Source organism: Arachis hypogaea, chromosome 7 (assembly GCF_003086295.3).
Source record: "Arachis hypogaea cultivar Tifrunner chromosome 7, arahy.Tifrunner.gnm2.J5K5, whole genome shotgun sequence".
Taxonomy (NCBI): Eukaryota; Viridiplantae; Streptophyta; class Magnoliopsida; order Fabales; family Fabaceae; genus Arachis; species Arachis hypogaea.
The window spans coordinates 78,239,438-78,260,937 of NC_092042.1; the positions used below are offsets into that span (position 1 = coordinate 78,239,438).

The following is a 21,500-nucleotide window of genomic DNA, read 5'->3' on the forward strand; positions in this document are numbered from 1 at the left end:
CTTCATTTGACCAAGTTATCTCATACTCGGTCACCTGCATGCAATAGCACCAACATAATTTATAACCACCCAAGGACCTCTAGAAATATAGTAACTAGCATAAGACAACCACATATACAATAACCATAGTGTAAACATAAACTGTAACTAACACATATCCAATAATACTAGTTTAACCTTTGTGGTGTGCCCGCCAGTACATGCGACAACAACGTGAGCATCGCCAACATCCATCCGCGTGGTATGGGCCCTTTTTACCTTATTTTTCGTGCTGCATATAGGACATGTTCATTTGGTATGACCCGGCAACTTACATGCTGCACACTTCCTCCTGTTCTGGTTTTGTTTCGCACCCTAAGTGCACCATTAGTTCGCACAACATCAGGATCACGGAGTTCGGCGGCCGTGACGTCACCCTTACCGTCACCCTTTTTGGAGAACATCTCCTCCAGTTTAGCACGTAGCTCCTGTAGCCCCTTCATCGCCTCCGTGAATAGACCGAATTGTTGTGCCCCAAGAAAAAACAACCAATGAGACGCGGAATGCAATGCCCCCTGACGAAGCAAAAACTCCCGGTCACCATCATCATATTTTTTTCCACATACTTGCCAACATGTTTTGCATCTTTCGTCCATCGCTTCAACACCAAACACTTCGGGACCTCCATCACATGCTCGTGCTTCATGACGAAGAACATATGCTTACATGGGTACCCGTGTGTGTCCCAGAAGTAACAGTCACACTGCAACCTTCCCATATTCTTGTCACATAAAATCACAATAGGTCGGCCGGGATGCCCAAATTCATCTACTGTGTACACTTTGGTGGTAAGCAACTGCCGAACCCCCACAAAGTTAACAGAAGCAACGGCTTCGAGTTCCTTCTTCACATCATTGAAAGCTGTTCGGGTATACACTCTAGCGGCAAACCATTCCAAGGAGTCCAACGAGGTCGTCAACACAGGGTCACCATAGATCAACCTGAATTGAGATAGTAACTCGTTATTCCTAAACTCCCAAAGAAGAAGCTCAAGGTTTTATACAAGTTCCAACATTGTGTGCTTTGACTGACGAAACTTCTTCACCACGCTGTTAATGCCCTCACACCGCGATGTTGTCCGGAACCCAACACAAAACTTATTCCACAAGTATGCGCTGGCCCACATCTCCCTCTTCCCGTACACCTGGTTCCCCCACAAGGTGTCATTCAATCCATACTCAGCCAATGCTTCGGCCTACTCGGTCTCAAACTCATTGACCCCCATGTCTGCATACAACCACCTGTTGAATAGCTGTCGTAAAGCCACGTCCTTGACGTTAGATGTAACATTCTTCTCAATGTGCCATGCACAAAGCCGATGGGTTGCATTCGGAAAAACTTTTCGAACAGCCTCCCGGATTGAATCATCTCCGTCAGTCACAACAACCGGTGACACCTTGTTGCACATGACCTCCAAAAAATTCTCCAGCAGCCATGTATATGATGCGATGCTCTCATCTAACACCAACCCAAACCCAAATATACAAGTTTGCTTGTGGTTATTACAACAAAAAAATAACCAGCGGCCTGTTATACTTGTTCTTCTTATATGTTGAGTCGAATGCAAGAACATCGCCGAAGTACTGGTAGTCAAGCCTGCTACCACCGTCTGCCCAGAGTAAATTCACTAGCATGTCATCCACGGTAACATTATACTGCGTCATAGACATCGGGTCAGCATCAACTTTTTCCTCCAGGTACACTATAGCCGAGTTCGCATCCCCGTCGGCGATTCTAGGCCTACTCTTGTCGACGTAGTTATAGGCATCCTTCTTTAGGAAACCAACTAGAGAATACCCACCGACCATGCCGGCCAGGTACTGCATCGTCTTCAAGGTTGAAATTCCATACCCTTGCATCCCATCTATTTGAGCTTTTGCCGCTTCTGTCACGGACTGAAAATTTGGAATTAGGTGGACCATGCCAGGATGTGTGAGCGCATGGTTGTGCTTCATGATAACCTTCTTCACCCGCCAGATGTTATTGCTCCTGTCAAGGTATATGCACATCCTCGCCTCACAGTTTGTCCTTGTCTCCGGCTTGTGAGGCCTCCTCCTATTGCAAAAAAATCTTCGCCTAATTAGGTTCCCACCTCCATCCTTAAACATATCCCCTTACGAATTCCAAAACCATGAAACCTCCCCAACTTCTGATAGAAATCATATGCATGTTCTTCCGTTTGAAATACCATTCTTAATATGTCATCGTCGGTGAGAGAAGCAACATCGCCGTAATTAACACCATCATCACTCCGTGTGTACAACACATTTTCCAAGTTGACTGTTGTCATCTACGTATTCATTGAGATTTCACATTATACAAACAACATTCATGACTTAAGTTTGCACATTTTCAATCAACAATTGTAACCAATGTTATTTTTTATTTTACTATCATATGTACAAATCACTTATATTACAAAAGAATTTGTAAAGAACTAAAAAATAAATAAATAAATTCACTATTTATATTGAATTAGCTAGAGGCAGATGCATGTTTGCCAAGAGATACATGATTGTTTATGATTCCACTGGTAATTGAATATGTGCTCCAAAGGAGAAGTTAAATTCAGGGAACTTTGATGAGCTCAAATCTAGCAGCATATAATATAATTGAATAAATGACCATTTATACGCATGAGAGATGAAAACGCTGACATTTGTACCCATGATAGACTGAAACTAAAGTTATACCCATGATAGATGCTCTCTGTGTGACAAAAGTGTCATGACTTGGATCTGAGCTTGGTTCGTGGGAATCCAATCCTAGGTGGCACTCCCTCCCTTATCTTCAACCCCTCACACACACACACACACACTCTCTCTCTCTCTCTCTCTCTCTCTCTCTCTCTCTCTCTCTCTCTCTCTCTCTCTCTCTCTCTCTCTCTCTCTCTCTCTCTCTAACAATGGCTATTGATTCTCACCTATTTACTGAGTCAACTTAGCCAGCCACAACTCATACAGCTTTAACTCTGCACTTCGACTTTCCCTTCTCCACTATTCACGCCTCCGCACTCTTCACTCTCAAAACCCCACTCTGGCCCCTTCTTCCTCAACACTCGCTCCCTCACCATCCACTCAGCCCTTCATGCCGATGAAGCCATCCTCTTCTCTCTCCCCACCACCTCTGACCCCATCAAGGACACCCTCCTCACTCTCATGCTTTCCAACCACTCTTCCTTCATCCTCACCTTCTCCACCTCCCCTTGCTCTTCCACACTCCAACAGCTCTTTCCTCCACAAATCTGCAATAGAACCACCCTTACGTCTACACTCAGTGCCAAGCCATCCATGCACGCTCTATCTTTCCCTCCCACAATATTTCTGTCCGAACGATTTGTTACTCTACCATCCTCAACATCCCTTTCGAGATCTCCGCAATCATGGCTGCAAGCTGCATGATGACAACACCCTCCGCGTGACGACAACGCCGCTGCCCTCACCTCATTAAACTTAAACTGGTGCAGTCACGACCAACTAGGAAGGAGAGAAGCTCTTCAGAAAATATGACTAGGAAAGGTTTGATCTTTTGGTGCTGTCGCCAAGTTTCCCTTACGGGGAAATGGAGAATCCAAAGATGGTTGTCACAGAGTTTTGGAGGTAAACCAGTGAGGAGCAAGATTCGAGCTTTACCTCTAACAAAATTAGGGTATTCAGGGTTCTGCTGGAGCTATTGCTGGCGTTGTTGATCCCAATCGAAGATATTGGGGCCTAGGGAGAAGGCGGCAATGGCGTTGGAACTGAAAGGGGTGTCGTTGTCGTCGGGGTCAGAGTCGGAGCGGATCTCAGCGAGAATGCGGTTGGTTTCCTCGATGAGGCTCTGGTTGACGGCATCAGCGTAGGAGGAAGAGAGGTTGACACCGATGGTGCTGGAATTAATGAGAGAACTCATGCTTTATTTGTGAACTAATACTATATATTGATACCCTTTATTACAAAGATTCTGTTTTTGGTTTTTGGATTTGAATTCTCTCATTTATGAGTTTTCTGATGAGAATGGTTGTGTGAAATACTGAATATGGTTCTTATTTTTGTTTCAATCACAGATTGCTTTGGTAGAACTAGTTGATTTTTCGAGAATTAGGACTTCTATTTTTGGATAAAAGCAAGTCTCTTTGAATTCTTTGCCTTGAGTTTTTTACTCCGAAGGATTATAAGAACTAGAAAAATATAGGAATTAGTCTAACAAGAAGGTAGATAGAATTCAAAAGCTTTAGCCATGTCTATGGCATTACAATGGGTTGTTACCTCCACCAGCTTAGTGGTCTTGAGTTCCATAGGCTTTCTTGACTCTGTCCGAGTGGTGAGGCTCTTAGATTCTTCCAAGTTTATGTCCCGGGACTTTGGGTCAATTCGAGCAAAGAGGGGTTGAAGAGTGTGTGAGAGAGAGAGAAGAGTTGAAGATAAGGGAGCGAGTGCCACCTAGGATCGGATTCCCACAAACCAAGCTCAAATCCAAGTCAGGACACTTTTGTCACACGAAGAGCATCTATCATGGGTATAACATTAGTTTCAGGCTATCATGGGTACAAATATTAGCATTTTCATTTGTCATGGGTACAAATGGTCATTTATTCTAATACAATCCATAGTTGAAGAGTTTAGCAATGAAAATATCTAAATATGCATTGAAAATGTACAAAATTTTAATAAACATTACTAAACATATGCAAGAAAGAACGACCATCATTCAGCAACAAACACTACAAAACAGCAAAAAGTAATCACACTATTACCAAATTCAAAAAGAATGAAAACCAGATAAACCCAATCATAAACACAAATTAAATAAACCAAAAATCACCTTGCAAATCCAATTAAAAATAGCTTTTCACTTTGTACCCTAGACACCAATTAAATCACATGAACCAAAATTAATTTGAGGGAAAACATGACAGTTCAATGCTTATGAGTTTAATGAGAAAAAAATGGCAACAGCAGCTAGGGGTGGAAACAGGCCAGGCCAAGCCAGGCTTTGTTCTTAATAGGCCTGGCCTGTCATACAACTTGGCCTGAGCCTGGCATGCAGCCTGTTATAGGCTCTTTATAAAGTACTAGGTCTGGCCTGTTATTCAGCCTGGTCTGACCTGAAGCCTGTTAAAAGACCTGATAATTTTTTTTACAAAAATAAAAATATTATTTAAAAAATTTATTTTTTAATAAAAATAGTTATATGTAATATGTCATATATTTAATATTTATAAAAAAATTTAAACTTTTAACATATTTAAAATATACAAAAATATTTAAAATAAAATATAATAAATTGAAAATATCTCATAATTTTATTAATAATAAATAATTATTTATATATTTAGTTATATTTTAACAAGCTCAAACAAGCGTGACAAGCCTATAAAGCTAATTAGTGAGCCTGGGTCTGGCCTATTAATGTATAAAGGCTTTTAAAAGAGCTTGGTCCTATACCTATTTTATAACAGGCCAGGCTAGGCCAGGCCAAACACAGGCCAGGCTGCAGGCCCTGACAGGCCGCCTGGCCTTTTTCCACCCCTAACAGCAGCAGAACAAATCAGTTATCATTTATCACAAATTTTAGATTCAAAACACAAATTAATAATCAAGTAATCAGAGATATTCAAAATCACAAATCACTACTTCAAACTTTAGAGACATTCAAATTCAATAATCCAAGTACTTCAGAGACATTCAAATTTTGCCTAAAGCCTTCAACAATATACAAATTTCCACCATTAGCTAAGTTTCTACCATTAGCAACCATATAGAGTAAATTCTGCCTAACATAGTAAATTTCCACCATTAGCAACCATACACACAAATTTCCGCAGAGTAATAGAGCATTCAGAACCATACATCCAAATTGGCAAATACAAGACAGAATCAAACTTCAAACCAAGACCGAAGACTAAAGAAGAAGAATTGAAGAACCAAACTTCAGAATCAACATGCAAAGCAAGACCGAAGCAGACTGAAGAAAAATGGAACAAAAATTTAAGAATAAGACTAAACCCTCCGTGAAGATGAAGACGAGAAGTCACTAACCTGGGTCCGTACCGAGAAGTCAGCGTAGATGAAGAGCCGAAGAGGATCTGCCGAGTTACTGGGTTAGGCGGTGACGCTGGAGAAGTTGGGTTAGGTGGCGACGATGGAGGAAGAAGCGGTGGTGCTGAGGACCTGCGACGGGCGGCGGCGCTAACGACCTGGGTTAGGCGGCGACGATGGAGGGCTAGGCGGAGGGCTAGGCGGCTAGGGATTCTTTGATTATGCATTCTCCAGTACATGAATGAATGAATAATTGGGGGAAGGGGGGTTTGGGTCACGAGTGGGGTTGGGAATGACTTGGATCTGTTTTTTTTAACAAATTAAAAACCGGCGTTGTTTTATCCGAACAGGCCAGTTACGGTCCGGCCCAACCGCCAGGTTCAATGGTTTTCATCACCATGACTCTTACGCATCTTAAATTGTTCTTTGGTACTGGATCCGTATAATAACTTTCGCTTGGGCTACTATCTCATTTAAACAAAGGCCAACACAAAACAATCATTCACTCAACAATAAGGCCCAACTTGCATAGCCCAACACTGCCAAAAAATTCCATTGGCCTACCAACTATGTTCTCCCAAAAAATTGTTTAACATCATCCTTCCATACCAATGATACTTAGCAACTAATTCTCTGCACCCCTGCATGACCCACATCTGAAAAGTCCATCTCTTTCCATCTTGTGTCAGGAGCACTGATTGCCTAAGTCTGTGGTGTCGTCCAACGGATGCATGCACATGGCATCCACACCTCTAGATATTCCCTTCAATCCATACCATAGCCTTTGTCTTCTCTTAGAACCCTATGCAGAGATTTTCAATTTTAAATTTATACTTTGGTTACTTTGGTTTGAGTAAACTACCCATTGCGTATACAACAAGCGCCAACAAAAATTTATGAAATATGTGATTGTTGAAAATAGGACAAAAATAACAAAAAATATTATATTTTTTATAAGTGACAAAAATTTTTTTGTATTTAATAAATAATTTTTATTTTTAAAAAAAATTAAGTCATTCACAATAAAAGGTTTTAAAAAAATTATTTAACATAAAATTATCAATTTTAAAGATGAAAAAGATATTATTTTTTTAATAATACTTACAAAAAATTGTATCAAAATATAATTTTTAAAGTTGATTTTGAAAAAATATATTTAATATTTAATTCTCTTGTAACATTTCTAAATCTTGAGATTTATTTATCGTAAACATGTTTTAAAATTATTTTTATCAACAATATAAATATTCAGCTACTATTTTAATAGTTTACTCTTTTAGTTTTAAATTTCTTCTTTTTTTGTTAATATTATTAGATTTAGAAGATTTTATTTTTACTTTTTGTTATAAAAGGATATTTTGTGGTAACAATAAAAAAATTTAGTATTTTAATAAAAATAGTTACAGAGATATGTTTGTTTTTTTATAATTATTTATAAGAATATTTTTTATATATATAATGATATATTTTAAAAAAAATAAATAAAAATCAAATGCTGATATAGATAAATATAATCGTAGTGGTGATTTGTTATTCCTCCACCTATCTTATTGTACCGACACTTATAAATTAATGAATTGTGCCAAGTAAATACCAAAGAAATATACTACTTTTTCTTGAAACCACTCATGCGTCTATAATAGGATGGCAAAACAAATTAAATTCGTCGAATCCACACACCAAAAAATACTGGTTGAGCAGAAATTTTAAATTTGCCAATGTAAATTTCGAAACTAATTAATTAATAAATTAAATTTTTAATAATAGAAATTAGAAATGTAAATTTAAAATATAAAACAAGATAGAGTTAAATAAAACGAAAATTTTGATATTAATTTCAATAAATTTAGTCCAAAATTAAATTAAATGGGCCGAACCAGTCGAACCGGATCTAAAATAGACTCAAGACCCAATTACACCCAACCAACCTTAATTAACACAACACCTCTTTCTCCTTTTTGCCTCCATTCACGCTGAAAATATTCAAGGAAAGGGGACGAGTAAGTGACAACCCCAAACCCTAACACCACAAATCAAACCTCCATAACTTTTGATTCGGAGGTCTGATTGCTGCACTGTTTGTGGCCACAGGACCGTAGCGTTGAGCTTTACAAAGACCAGTATATCACAAGGTATGAAAACCATTGCTGTGCTTCAGTTTCTTCCTCTCTAAAATTCGAATTACATGAACAATTATGTTGAAAATTGCTTGATTCCGGTGTTTAGGCTCAAATTAGCTTAAGGAGAACATTCAATCTTGCTTCTTTGATGCTTGTGTGAGGTGAGAATCCTAGAACTCTAGCTAATTCATTGATTTTGTGTTTTGGGTATTGAATTTTGGGAATATGTTTGTGATAATTATGTTAGGTGCATGTAAATATGTGATATGAGGTAATTGAATATGTTGGAAGTTTAATTGGAAGCTTGGAGTGAGATCTAGTTACTGGATTTTGGTGTTTGAGGCTTACAATTTCGTCTTGTGGGTTGCCTTTGGGTTATATGAGGAAATCGGCAAAAGTATGGTTTAGGTTTCGCGTATTTAATATATAATGTACTGTGAAAATTTAGCCTAGACGACCATAGGATATGTTAGAACGTAAATGAATGATTAATGTTTAGTATCTTTGTGATGATTTGTGATATGAATTGTGTATTGGACTGGGAGATTGCTACTGATGATAATATTAGGATGTGAATTGGTGAATTGATGACTAATGACTTGATGACATGAAGGTATATATTTAGGATAGGTGATTTATGATTTTGTTGATTTATTTGAGAGATTGATGCATAAGATTATTGATTTGAGATATGGTAAGACATGGTGGTTGTTGTGGTGTTGAGAAAAATGTGTTGTGTTGGGAATTTATGGGTATGGTAAGTTAAATTGAAATTGAGTTTTTAAGAAAATAGAGGTTTTGAAGTTTTGTGTAACTTTGGTTTTTAACCAAACTTCGGTGAGCTATAACTCGACTTTCGGACTTCCAAATGATTTCAAATATATTTCATATAAAAATTGGATCCGTGGAGTTTACATCATTTGAAGAACGGAAGAAAAATGTTTTAAAACAAAAAATTTATGCTCGTAAAAAATTCGGAGGGCAAAGTTGAAATTCTGCAGACTTAGCCATTTCTGGCCAAATTGCAATGTATGCGTACGCATACCCTTCATTCGCGAAGGGTCGATTCTGCCCCGCGTACATACGTACATGGACAAGGCTATGCATACACGAAATGGGCCAAAATGTCCTCCCATGCGTACGCGTGACCTAGACAAAATTACACGTATGCGTACGCATAGTTCTGTTTTTCAGCAAATGGATATTTTGTATTTTAAAGCCAATTTTGACCCTTCAAACCTCTATTTTCATTCTTTTAACCCTAAATCTTATTAGTAAGCCTAGTAAGAGGATGGAGTTAGAAAATGGAGGTAACTTGAGGGTGAAGTAAGGTTAAAAAATGATGAATTATGTATGAAAAATACAGAGAACTGAAGTATATTTGATGCCATGGCTGTAAAGGATGATTATGCATTGATTATAAATGATTATGAATGAATTGGAAAAATGAAAAAAACTGATTTGGATTGTGAAATTGAAGGAATTTGAATGAATATAATGATGATGAGATTGAATGTGATTGCAATATGCCTTCGGGTAAGATGTAGTGGTGTTATCCAGTTGCTCCAGGTATAAATTTAAAATGAATAAATGGTAATGATAATGAAAGTGTGTTTTTTTATGTGACTCCGAGTAAGATGTAGTGGTGTTATCCACTTGCTCCGGGTAAGAGTCAATAAGCCGGGTAAGATGCAGTGGTGTTATCACTTGCTCCGGAAAAGTTCAAGGCTTCGGGTAAGACGCAAGGGCTATGTTTTGTCGCCGCTTACTCTGGGTTGAGAACTGTAACACTGCTTGGGTAAGAGGCAGGGTGAAGTCGTCCCCTGCTCTGGGTACGCGGGTAAGATGCAAGGATTGTGGCGTTGTCCCACTTGCTTCGTGTTTGTTGTTCTATCTACGGTTAGCTACCAGGACATGTCGGGCTGGCTAAGTAATTGACAGTTGATATCAACAGTCATATACAGGCATGCATCATAAGCATATTGCTTGAATTGCTTGTTCATGCTCTAATTGGAAATGCCTATGTGACTTTCATATGCTTACTTGTATACGTGCTACTTGCATTACTTGTATCCTAATTGTATTTGTTATTGTCTGCTTGCTTGTCTGTGTGATTTTACTGGTGATGGAGGTTTTGGAGGAAAGAGGATGATGGAGGGTTAGGTTAAAGTATTTGGTTAAGTTTAGGAATCCTTAGAAAACCACCCTTATTTATAGTTTCAGTTTTAATTCTTAAGTTCTATAATCTAAATGTTGGTGTTCTAGGATTGCCTCTGATATTCCCAAGACCTTTTATCTTATGTGTGTGACACCTTTACCATATTGAAAACCTTTGATTCTCATTCCATACTATGTTGTCGTTTTTCAGATGTAGGTCGAGAGGCACCTCGGTAGGTGTCTGGAGTTTCTGCGGCGAAGTGGTTTACTTTAGGGTTTCCTTTTGTTATTTTGATATTATTATGTATAAATTTATAGTTTCTCCTCTTGTGTATAAGAATGCTTTGTTTATGTACCTCTTATAGGTTTTATGGAGAACTAGGGTTTATGTATGTGCATTTTGGGACTTAGGGTTATGTATATATATATATGTAAATATTCTCCGGCCAACCTTAACTTCACAGGCTGAGTTAGGAGCTTGTTATTTTGTACCCTTGATCTTCTACTCTTATCTTTTGTATAATTATGTTAGTGTACTTTAGATTTTTTCGTATGCAAGTAACCACGTTTCAATTATTATACTATATATATATATATATATATATATATATATATATATATATATATATATATATATATATATATATATATATATATATATATATATAAAGGCCGTAGCGCCTCGTCACCTCTGTTTTACTTTCTAGGTATAAAGTTCTATGTGGTAGGGTGTTACAATCAACCTTAAAAAATCTGCTAAATCCATTCTGCTGAACCAGACCTTTAGTACGACGAGACTAGGGGTGGCAAGCGAGGAAGCCTATCCTGTCCCGCCTCGCCTAGTGAGGCAGTTCTAAAATCCCACCGTCCCGTCTAACAATGGGCTGGCGGGCTAAACCCACAAAAACTCCTTTTTTTATTATTATTAACTACTAAAATAATATATATATTTTCACAATCATATTAATAAATTTATAATTTCTAAAGACCTAAAAAAATTATATTTTTTATATTCACAAACGTTAAAGTCTTTGCAATTATAAATATCTAATAAACATAATTATAAACCAAGTTTTCATCCAAAACATAATTATAAATATTATCTCCAAAACAAAATAAACATAATCCAAAATATAATTATAAATATTGTCTTCAAAACAACATAAACATAATATAAAATACTTAATTTTCATTTTCATACTCTTGTAAGTTGGGTTGGGAAAGTTGGATTTTGACAAAAAATTACAAAAATATCCCTTGTAAAAAAAAAATAATCTTGGTAGGGAAGTCCACCCTGCCCCGCCAAAGTCTGTTTAAGCGGTGTGGGTTAGGTGAGCTTTTGCTCTTTGACGATCCCAATTTTTCAGTCTGACCTGTCTTTTTTAGCGGGTTACGTGGATTGACTTGGCTGATTTAGACCCGTTTGTCACCCCTAGGCGGAATAGCTCGTCTATTGATCCTTACTTTTTTTAAAAAAATTGAAGTATTTATTTAATGCATCTTTTTTTTGTATTTTTTTTAGAATTTATTTGAATGCTGTTAAATTATTAGAAAAAGATATTTTTTTAAAGAGAAAATATTTTTTTAATATGTTAAAAAAATTTTAATAGTAAAAATAAAAGTATTATAAAAATAGAGTTTTACTATCTTGTAACTTAAAGAATAGAGGTTAAACATACCATAAAAAAATATTTTAATGCTATTTATTACTTTTCATGCATTAAGAATGTAAAAAGTTTATTTTTTCAATGAATAACAAAATATTTTGTTTATGATATGTTTAACATGTGCTTTTAAAATTAGGGATAGCAAAACCTATAAAAATAAAATATATATTTTTTAAAAAATTACAATTTATATTTGTTTAAAATTTTTTTACTTAAAAACATATTTTTACATAATGAATAAATAAAAAATATTTGTATTTTATTTTATTTAAATATAATTATTAAATAATTTTTTTTATATAAAATATCTAAATATAAAATTATTTTTAATTTAAAATATCTTTTTAAAAAAATAACTTAGATGTGATCTCTTCTCTCAGCTGTCAACCATAGCTCTGCAGTCTGCACTCCTCTCTGGCTCTCTTCATCGTCTCTCTTCGCTCTCATTCCGTGAAGCTCGCTCGGCCCCTTTGCCTCATTTTTTCGTCAAAGTACCAACATAGTGGCGACGACGACGTTCTTCTGTGCGGCAGTCAGCGAGCCTCTCACTTCAACCTCTGACTTCGTGTCTCTCTCTCTCACTCATTGGAAAAAACGTCACAATGAGGAATGCAAGTAAGAGGAAGAGAGAACCCCAACATGGTCCACAACAAAACAAGAAACATTTCACGAAATCACCTTCTCGATCTCCAGCTAACCCTAAGCCCCAGGAGGAGTACTTCGAGGAGAAGCGCAACTTGGTAACCACGCTTTACTTGCTTCTGCTTCCACAATGTAGCTTTTATTTTTATTGGGAAAGATATATTGTATATGCTCAACATTTGATGATGATTTCAATTTTAAGTTTTATTTCGATTCAATTTTGCTCTTAATGTTCTATTTGTTTCAATTATACCTTTTCTTTCAATTTTTTATGGTCAAAGATTAGTCAGTTTTGTTTTTCATTTTTCAAATATTAGATATATAGTAAAATTCCAAATAGTAGATAAATGATTCCCTTGAATTTATCCATCAGTATACATGTATGCTTCTACTGATAAATAAATATTTGTTGATTTGTGTTTTATAGGAAGATTTGTGGAGAGAAGTTTTCCTTGTTGGAACAGAGGTTTGTTCATTTTTGTAGATTTACTAGTTTCTTAAGTTGATTATTGAATTGTCCTCCTTTTTTGTCCTTTTTCTTTCTTACCTCCTCCATCGTATTATAATGCCAGTGGGACCAATTGGATTCTGTCTATCAGTACAAGTGGAATTTCTCTAATCTGGAAGTGAGTTTAGTTGTCAAATACAAATTTTCCTTTGATTTTGTAGTTCTGTATTTGGTCTTAAGAATTTAGCTTACTAATTTGATCTCTAAATTGTTTTCAGAATGCATTTGAAGAGGGCGGTGTTCTACATGGGAAAAGGGTTTACCTTTTTGGTTGCACTGAGCGTAAGTATTTCTAGCTTTTTATTCGTTTCGTTTCATTACTTTGCAGCCCTATTGACGATATTTATGTAGGTTAACATTGTCACTTATTTTGGGCATTCATCTATATATGCTTTTGACATGGTATGCAGCTCAACAAGTCTGCTTTAAAGATGTAGAAAAAGTTGTCTTCGTACCTATTATTGTCGCTGTAAGTTTCCGACTCAAACTGAGCTCTGTCTGCATTAAAATCTTCTAGCTAAGTTCATCATTGCTTGAGGTATCTTTTATTTATTCTTTTATCATGAAAAATTAAATTCTTTATTAGGCAATTATCGATAGCTTGATTCGTGACTTGTGAGTTGATCCAGGTATTGAGCATAATATGAAATACTTATGTTTAACTATGTCTAGATTTGCTGTAGAAATTCCTGTTCACCTATTGTTGGTTAAAAAAATTGGGATTATTTTTGTAACTATATCAACTTTGATAATTACAAACGTTATTTTCACTATTGTTTTGATTTTAAAAATAGGTAGTATCACCTTTCCCACCATCTGATAAAATTGGGATTACCTCTGTTCAAAGAGAGAATGAAGAGATTATTCCCATGAAACAAATGAAAATGGATTGGATCCCATATATGCCTCCAAAGGACCGGTAATTTGTCTACCCTTCGTGTTTTATTTAATTTTGGTGCTTGTCTTTATATATTGTATTCAATGGTGACAGATTGAAGTCTCAAATATTTATCTTGAGTTGCACCCAAAGGAGGTACGACACTATCTTCGCTAGTCTCCCTCAGTATCAATAGCTTGCTTCACAATTTCAGGTTGCAAAATGAGTATGGTATATCCATTGAAAGTGAGTGTGTTAGGATGAATATGTTACTCTGGTAAAATGCAGTAGTGGAGCGCAAGTTTTTATGTTCTCTGTTGTTTTATGATGTACCTTCCATCACTTGTTTTCTTGTTTAACTGACTAATGTATAGGGGACCCCAATCTTAAAGCCATAACGTTATTATGTGGCTAATACAGATATCCTATAATTTAAATGATATACTTATCTTCCCCATAAAATTATTCATCTGGTATGAAAATGTTGATGACTTTTATTTTATGTGTGATATACTCTGTGATTCAGGTCTGCTTTAAAACATCTAAAGTTGGAACAAGTAAAAAAGTATGAGTACTGCTTGCCATGTGAGTTTCTGGCTTTTCTTTACAGTATCATTGATTACATTAATGTGTTGACCATTTCTATCTGATAGAACAAAGAAGATAAGATGCCGTCTTTCTATTATTATTATAAAGAAGATTAAGATGCCGTCTTTTTATTATTCTTGTAAAGAAGATTTGATTAATTGTGTCCTTTAATATCATTCTTTCTGAAGATTTCTACCATCCATTCAAGGAAGACGAACTTGAACAAAGTACCGAGGTTCAAATATTGTTTCCAACAGAGCCGAAGCCGGTAACTGATTGTTGAAACTTTTGTCTATTGAAATGGCAATTTTTGTGATGCTTGAGATCCCCACTTTATATGCATGTTTACATATTGATATCACTGCTAAATTCTGTCAGAGTATCATTGTATCAACAGTAGTAGGAAGTTTAGTGCCATATATGGTTTTTGTTTTCCCATACTATTGTTTACTTTTTATCGCAGGTCTTTTGTACATTTGATTGGGAGTTTGAAGATCTTGAGGTAACAGATTAACTTTCTGATGTTTATGATTTTGTCGGGTTAAACTCGCTAGAAGATAAATTCTAATGTGGAAACTAGAAAAGTTGACATTTCGCCATACAATCATATGATAATAGCCAGTAATCATGATGCCTGGAGTTTTCTTTTAATTTGCAGCGCATTCTTCAATTATATTCTCTTTACAGATAAGAAACATCTATTTTTGAAATTCAATCTAAAGAATCTTGACATATCTTTATTGAGAGACGGGAAGCTTAAAGCTTGAGGAGAGAAGCTTCTATTTGTCTTTTTTTACCCCGATCCTTTTACTGTCTCTGCATTGAACCTCCTCGTAAAGTAGCATCAAATAGAAGATAGCTGGAAAAGAATATGATAATAGACAAGTCTTTGAGTGCATACTTGCTTTATATTTCACAGGAGCTCACTAATGCTGTCATACAAGATGAGGAATTATCAGCAGATCAAAAAGATGTCTTCAAGGTACCTAGTAAATGAGAAAGGTGCATGCTTCCAACTTTTCCAGGCAGGATTTTGGCTGATCCTTTCTTTGTTATAGGAATTTGTCAAGGAAAGAGTACGTGAAGCAAAGAAAGCTAATAAAGAGGTAATTTTCTTTGGTTTTGCACACCCTGTTTTGTTGCCATCTGCTTCTGCTTTTTTCATTTTTCACTGATTTTGTCTTCGTAGGCAAGGGAAGCTCGGAGAAAAGCCATTGAGGAAATGAGTGAGGAAACTAAAGCTGCATTTGAAAATATAAGATTTTACAAATTCTATCCTGTGCAAAGTCCAGATGCTCCTGATGTGTCAAAGAAGGTAAGTGGACATGCTAATATGAAGATATTTAAATTCCAAGTTATGTTGCGGACATCCTAATAATTTGACAAGCATCACTTGTGAACATTAAGGAATCAAATTGTGTCCTTAAAACTGGTATTCTTTCATGTAACATACTGATAATGAAGATAAAAAAGAGTGGCAAGCAATTTTAGTCAATCTCTTCTGAACTCTATCATTTACATGGATATTTACCTGATAAATCACAGTGAAGTTATCAAAGTTAACTGATGGAAATAAAGATTACATTTCTCTTTAATCTTTGGATTATAAATGTGGAGTAAAGAATTGGTCAAGGATCACTAGTTCTTTCCCCAGATTTATGATTTGTGTGTTTGGCATGTCTTTATGGTATCCATGAGAAATACTGCTGAATTTATGAGACGTTTCTGTCATTAGTTTTCTGTCGCATTCAAAATGATGCTCTGTAATTCCTTTATTGGCAGTGTAACGTCATTAACAGGTATTATGGAAAGGCTCATGAGTATCTGTGATTTGCTCCCAGACGACGATGTTGACGGCTTAAAACTTTCCATGCTTGTTTTGCGTGTAGCTAGAAGTGGTCTGGTTGTTGTTTACCGTTCTCAGTGGCGTAGTTATTAAGATCGAACAGGTAATTAACTCTATCAGAGTATTGGGTTATTGGATTACTAGTTCATCCATTGAATCGCAAATTGATCTGTTAGATTGGTTATAATTAAATAGATATATATAATTATATTTCATTCTTTTCATAATAAGTATTTTTTTTAATTTTATTTTGGTATTAATTTAACCATTACTTTTTAATTTCAATAATCATTAGACAGTTTATACCTATTATATATTTCTATTTATTAAAACAATATCATATAGTTATAGAAAGAGAAAATTTATTATGACTAATAGTGTTTGTCCTTTTTTTTCTAATTTATAAATATTTAATAAAAATTATTATTCATTTTAACAATTTTATATAATTTATAAAAAAATATAGTTAATTGGAGAAAGAATGAGTACAAAACTAAAATTAAATTTTATTTTGGTATTAAATTAACTATTACTTTTTAATTTCAATAATTCATTACGTAGTTTATACTTATTATATACTTCAAATATTTATTAAAACAATATCATATAATTATAGAAATAGAAAATATATTATGATTAATAGTATTTTTGTCTTTTTCTTTTAATTTATAAATATTTAATAAAATTTATTATTCATTTTAACAGTTGTATATAATTTATAAAAAATATGGTTAATTAGAGAAAGCATTTTGTTTATGTTGAGGGTATCACCTTGATGTTGTTGTTGATGCGGCTTGCTACTTCTATTTTGGGCCAAGCATTTTTAAGCCCAGTGAATAGTTTTCGTTTTCCCCTTATTTATAAGATGTGTTGTTGACTTTTTATCCTTTGTTATTATTTATTTACTTATTTTTTGTTTTTATTATACATTAGATTTTTTAAAATACTATTATAATATATCTAATTTAAATTAATATATATATCAAAAATTAAAGAACATAGAATACATTTTTTCTAAATTAAAAAATGAATTGAGATATATTTATATTGACATATTTTTGTGTGTTTATTCTTTATATTTTATAACATGTAATATATAATATAATGAATTATGTGTGTGTGTGTGTGTATAACTCTTGATGTTAATTTTTGAAATTTGACTATTTTTCTGTGTATTTGTTTGTTGTGTTGTACTTATATAGAATTGTGAGACTTTGGTTGGTATTATATTTTTAATTTGTGTATTTTTTAATTTTACATTAGAGTATATTTATATTTTATTTATTTAAATTTGCTATTATACTATCAATTTGTATACTTAAATAAGATTATAAGATTTTAATTATAATTTTAATTATTAATGTATTTTTTAAATTTAAATTAGAATATATTTATGTCGTTGAATGTTTATTTATAATTTTATATATTATTTTATAAGATTTAGATTATTTCAGTGTAATCACTATTGAATTGGCCTCAAATCAGTAAATCAGTAGCGAGAACAGTTCAATGACCAGTCCAATTATCAGAACCTTGACAATTACAATTATTTTCCTTGTAGTATATGGTTATGTTCTAACCTCAATTTGGCCAAGATCATGTTGAGCAAGTTATATGAAGTGAGATGTTAGTAAGACCTAAGTTTATAACGTTTTTTTTTTTCTACACATGAACCTTATTTGGTGCGCTCAGTATAGGTAGATGCTTCAGTGCCTTTTTATACAAATAGCTCCATTCTTGCATGAGGCACTGCCGCACTGGACCTTATCAATTAACATATAAAAAGATGTAAAAGTACAATCAGTAAAATCTTGCATTTAGGTACTGTTCCTTCATATGGGGCATAAACCATTTCTAAGATTCAATAAATCCAAAAATTGCCAAGTAAAACTATTGTGCAACCTCCATTTCATAATCAATAAAATTCTTGGGTGAGCTGCATTAAAAATCTTGAAACTTGAAAGCTTCTCTTTATCGGTGATCAATTTTTGAAACCGCTCATTCATCAGAACAATGCCCTATAAAGATGATAACTTCATTGTATCACTTGTTGACAAAATCTCATTCAAGAAAATGTAGAAGATTCTCTAGCAGTCCTTGTCTCTTTCGACTAGACTGATTTTTAAACTTTATATGTTGGCAATTTACAAAATCTACGTGATACGGTTAGTCTCAGATTTGAATCTACTGCTAAAAAATAATAATATAGATGCAACGAAATTTGCTAATGCTGATTGAATAGCAAAGGGAGCCGCTCAAGATGATGTTAGAACAACAAAAGGAATGAAATTAAATAACCCTTAAGACATTATACATAAAACTAGATGTGACAGCATGAAATAAATTCATTAACCAAAATCAAACTTCAGCAACTAAAATTGACTCCGATGCAACGATAAGCCAAAACAACATTTGTTTAAAAGGAAGAAAAATACAAATCACTAAAAGAAACAAAAAATAAAATGAAATTCCAACTATAATCAAATACAAGACCTAAAACAAGCTAAAACTCATGCTATAATCAAACCTCAACTATGCTATAAACAAATTCAGGCAATGAATTAAGCATGCATATAGACCGAACCCAAACGTTCAAAATTCATGCAAGAAACAAGTTTTTCTAATTTCTAGGAGCTATGGGGCAAATTGCTCAGATGACTTGGATTTATTCAACAATAGCATGGGAAAAATTTACCACTGATGAACTAAAACAAGCTTAGAAATGAAAAATTAAGTAAAAGGAAAGGATCAACAAGACAACAACAACAATAATAAGAATAAGAAAATTGGTACCCTGCTAGTAACTTTCTTATTCTCCAGAGGTAGAATAGCGGGATGAATGCAACCTTTGATCTTAAATCTGTGACTAAAATTGAAGAAAAAAGAATCAAATCAAATCAATAGGGAAAAATTAGAAATTCAAAATCAAAAGTAGCAACTAATTTTGTCAAATACTCAAGCTACAAACAAATTCAGCAACTAAAATCCAATTAAATTCACAAAGTAAAAATAAGCTTCAGCAACTTCTAATTCTTCTTCTTCTCACCACAATGCGCAGTTTTTAGAAAGAAAGTGAGCAAGAATCAAGAGCAAAGATAAAAATAAAATAACTATAATCAAATACAAGACGTAAATCAAAGCTAATCTGATGCTATAATCAACCCTAACTATGCAGAAAATCAAACATGCAGAAATAAAAAATAAAGAGACCTAAAATGAAGCATGTGACTGGGTAGAAGTAAAAATAAAAAATGCAGATACTAGACATTGTATTTGTTTGGGTGCCATTAAATCGATAAAAAATATATTTTTCAATAAAACAATTTTTTTTATTTATTAGTGTGTTTGGTAAATTTTTAATAATAAAAGTAAAAGTACTAGGAAAAAAAATCTTTTTTGAGAAGCTACAATTTACATCTTTTTTTAAAAGATCTTTTTTCCTTAAAAAAGATGTTATTCACATAATAAATGAACAAAAAAGTAATTTTATCTTATTTTACCCGAACATAGTTGATAGATAAAAAGATCTTTTAACAAGAGATATCCAAACATATACTTTTACTTTTGTAAAAGATCTTTTAAAAAAATATCATTAAAAAAATATCTTTTTCGACAATGACGTCCAAACAAAACGTTCCAACGAAAAAAGTGCTCTGTTAGGGTTTTTAACAGAGTCTTTGCTGCCGTCAAGACTATACTGTCAACGTCAATTAAATCTCAACACAAATCTCTTACTGTTAATCTACGTAATCTGCATGGCTGAGACAAGGAGGGATGAAGAACGGATCGAGGAAGACAACCGAAAAGGAAGTAGGAATGTGATTCTGCTGGAAGAGGCAGACATATCAGAAGGTATTAACACTTGCTCCAATAGTCTCTATGGCAGACTATTTGCTTCCAAACCTTCTCAATTGGAACCATGGGGAATGCTTTAAAGGCTATATGGGAAAATTCGGAGGGATTTAGCGTGAGTGACAAAGGGGACAATTACTTCCAATTCTTTTTTAATAAAGAGGTGGATGTCTTGCGTGTTGAACGTGTTCTCCATGGCTATTCAAGGATTACGTGCTCCATGTCAAGAGATGGAAGGAAGATCAGAACGATGATGAAGAGATTGTCTAGTTTGGGTTCAATTTTGGGGTTTGACAGAATCGTTTAAAACCCTCGAAGTTGGACATAAATTGGGAGAGAAGCTGGGCACAGTGTTGGAGGTAGATAAATTTCGGATGAAAGGCAGAGAAACTAGGGTTGTAAAGGCCAAGATCAATATTGAAGCTAACAGGAAAGTGATGGATTAGTTAATTGTTGCAGGACCTAATAAAAAGGAGGTAGAAGTGGCATTGCGCTATGATAGACTTGGAAAGTTCTGTACCTACTGCGCAAAATTGGGGCACGAGGTGAAAAAATGCTATGATCTACTGAAGGACACAGAGAGTGATAGGGTAAAAGAGGATGACATTGGCGAATGGGTTAAAGCCAGCCAAGTGGGAACACGAATTAACTCTGAAGGAGAAAGAACATTCAACAACTCAGTCCAGAATCAGAATGAGGCTACTCAACGTAAGAAAAAGCCGGTCTTAAACTGCTTATTGGAGGAATTTGCAGGGATGAGAATGCAAGAAGGGTAACAAAGGTTGAAACTACAAAACACTGGCAACAGGATAGCACCTGAGTCATCTCAATCAGCCAACTCTAGAACATAATGCATGAGGGTTATCATAGCTGGTCAGTCCAATGCTAAGGAGGATGAAGGACAATCTATGCAATTCACTATTGGGTAGTGTGTCACAACAGAGGAAGGCGGAAAGTGAAAAAAATTAGCAAGACAAGGAGCTGGAGAGTTGGATACTAAAGCTGGATCCAAAAAAAGGTTGATGAGTGGTATAGTTGAAGGATTTACAAAGAAAGCAAGAACAGAGGATGAAAATGCAGTTGAACAGGGGGTGGAAGGTGCCAGCCTACAAATGGTACCCAAGACACCATGAGAACTATAGTTTGGAATTGTCGGAGTTTGGGGAGACCCCTGACAATTCACA

At 34.7% G+C, this 21,500-nt stretch overlaps 1 protein-coding gene across 1 annotated transcript; it reads left to right on the forward strand.

Annotated features, from left to right (window-relative positions):
* The first annotated feature begins 12,357 nt into the window (after positions 1–12,357).
* Positions 12,358–17,852, forward strand: LOC112703576 (protein HEAT INTOLERANT 4). Its single transcript, XM_025755091.3, has 14 exons — positions 12,358–12,743; positions 13,073–13,111; positions 13,218–13,271; positions 13,372–13,435; positions 13,564–13,622; positions 13,948–14,072; positions 14,145–14,186; positions 14,557–14,615; positions 14,807–14,886; positions 15,082–15,120; positions 15,538–15,600; positions 15,677–15,724; positions 15,808–15,933; positions 16,401–17,852. The coding sequence occupies exons 1-14, from the start codon at positions 12,606–12,608 to the stop codon at positions 16,446–16,448; spliced, it is 984 nt and encodes a 327-aa protein (XP_025610876.1). The 5' UTR covers positions 12,358–12,605; the 3' UTR covers positions 16,449–17,852.
* Positions 17,853–21,500: the final 3,648 nt, after the last annotated feature.

What these genes read in the sequence shown, in the direction of transcription:
- LOC112703576 (XM_025755091.3), top strand. Translation starts at nt 12,606, where the DNA reads ATGAGGAATGCAAGTAAGAGGAAGAGAGAACCCCAACATGGTCCACAA. An exon ending in ATCAAAAAGATGTCTTCAAG is followed by an intron (nt 15,601 to 15,676) that starts GTACCTAGTAAA and finishes TCTTTGTTATAG; the next exon opens with GAATTTGTCAAGGAAAGAGT. An exon ending in CTCCTGATGTGTCAAAGAAG is followed by an intron (nt 15,934 to 16,400) that starts GTAAGTGGACAT and finishes CTTTATTGGCAG; the next exon opens with TGTAACGTCATTAACAGGTA.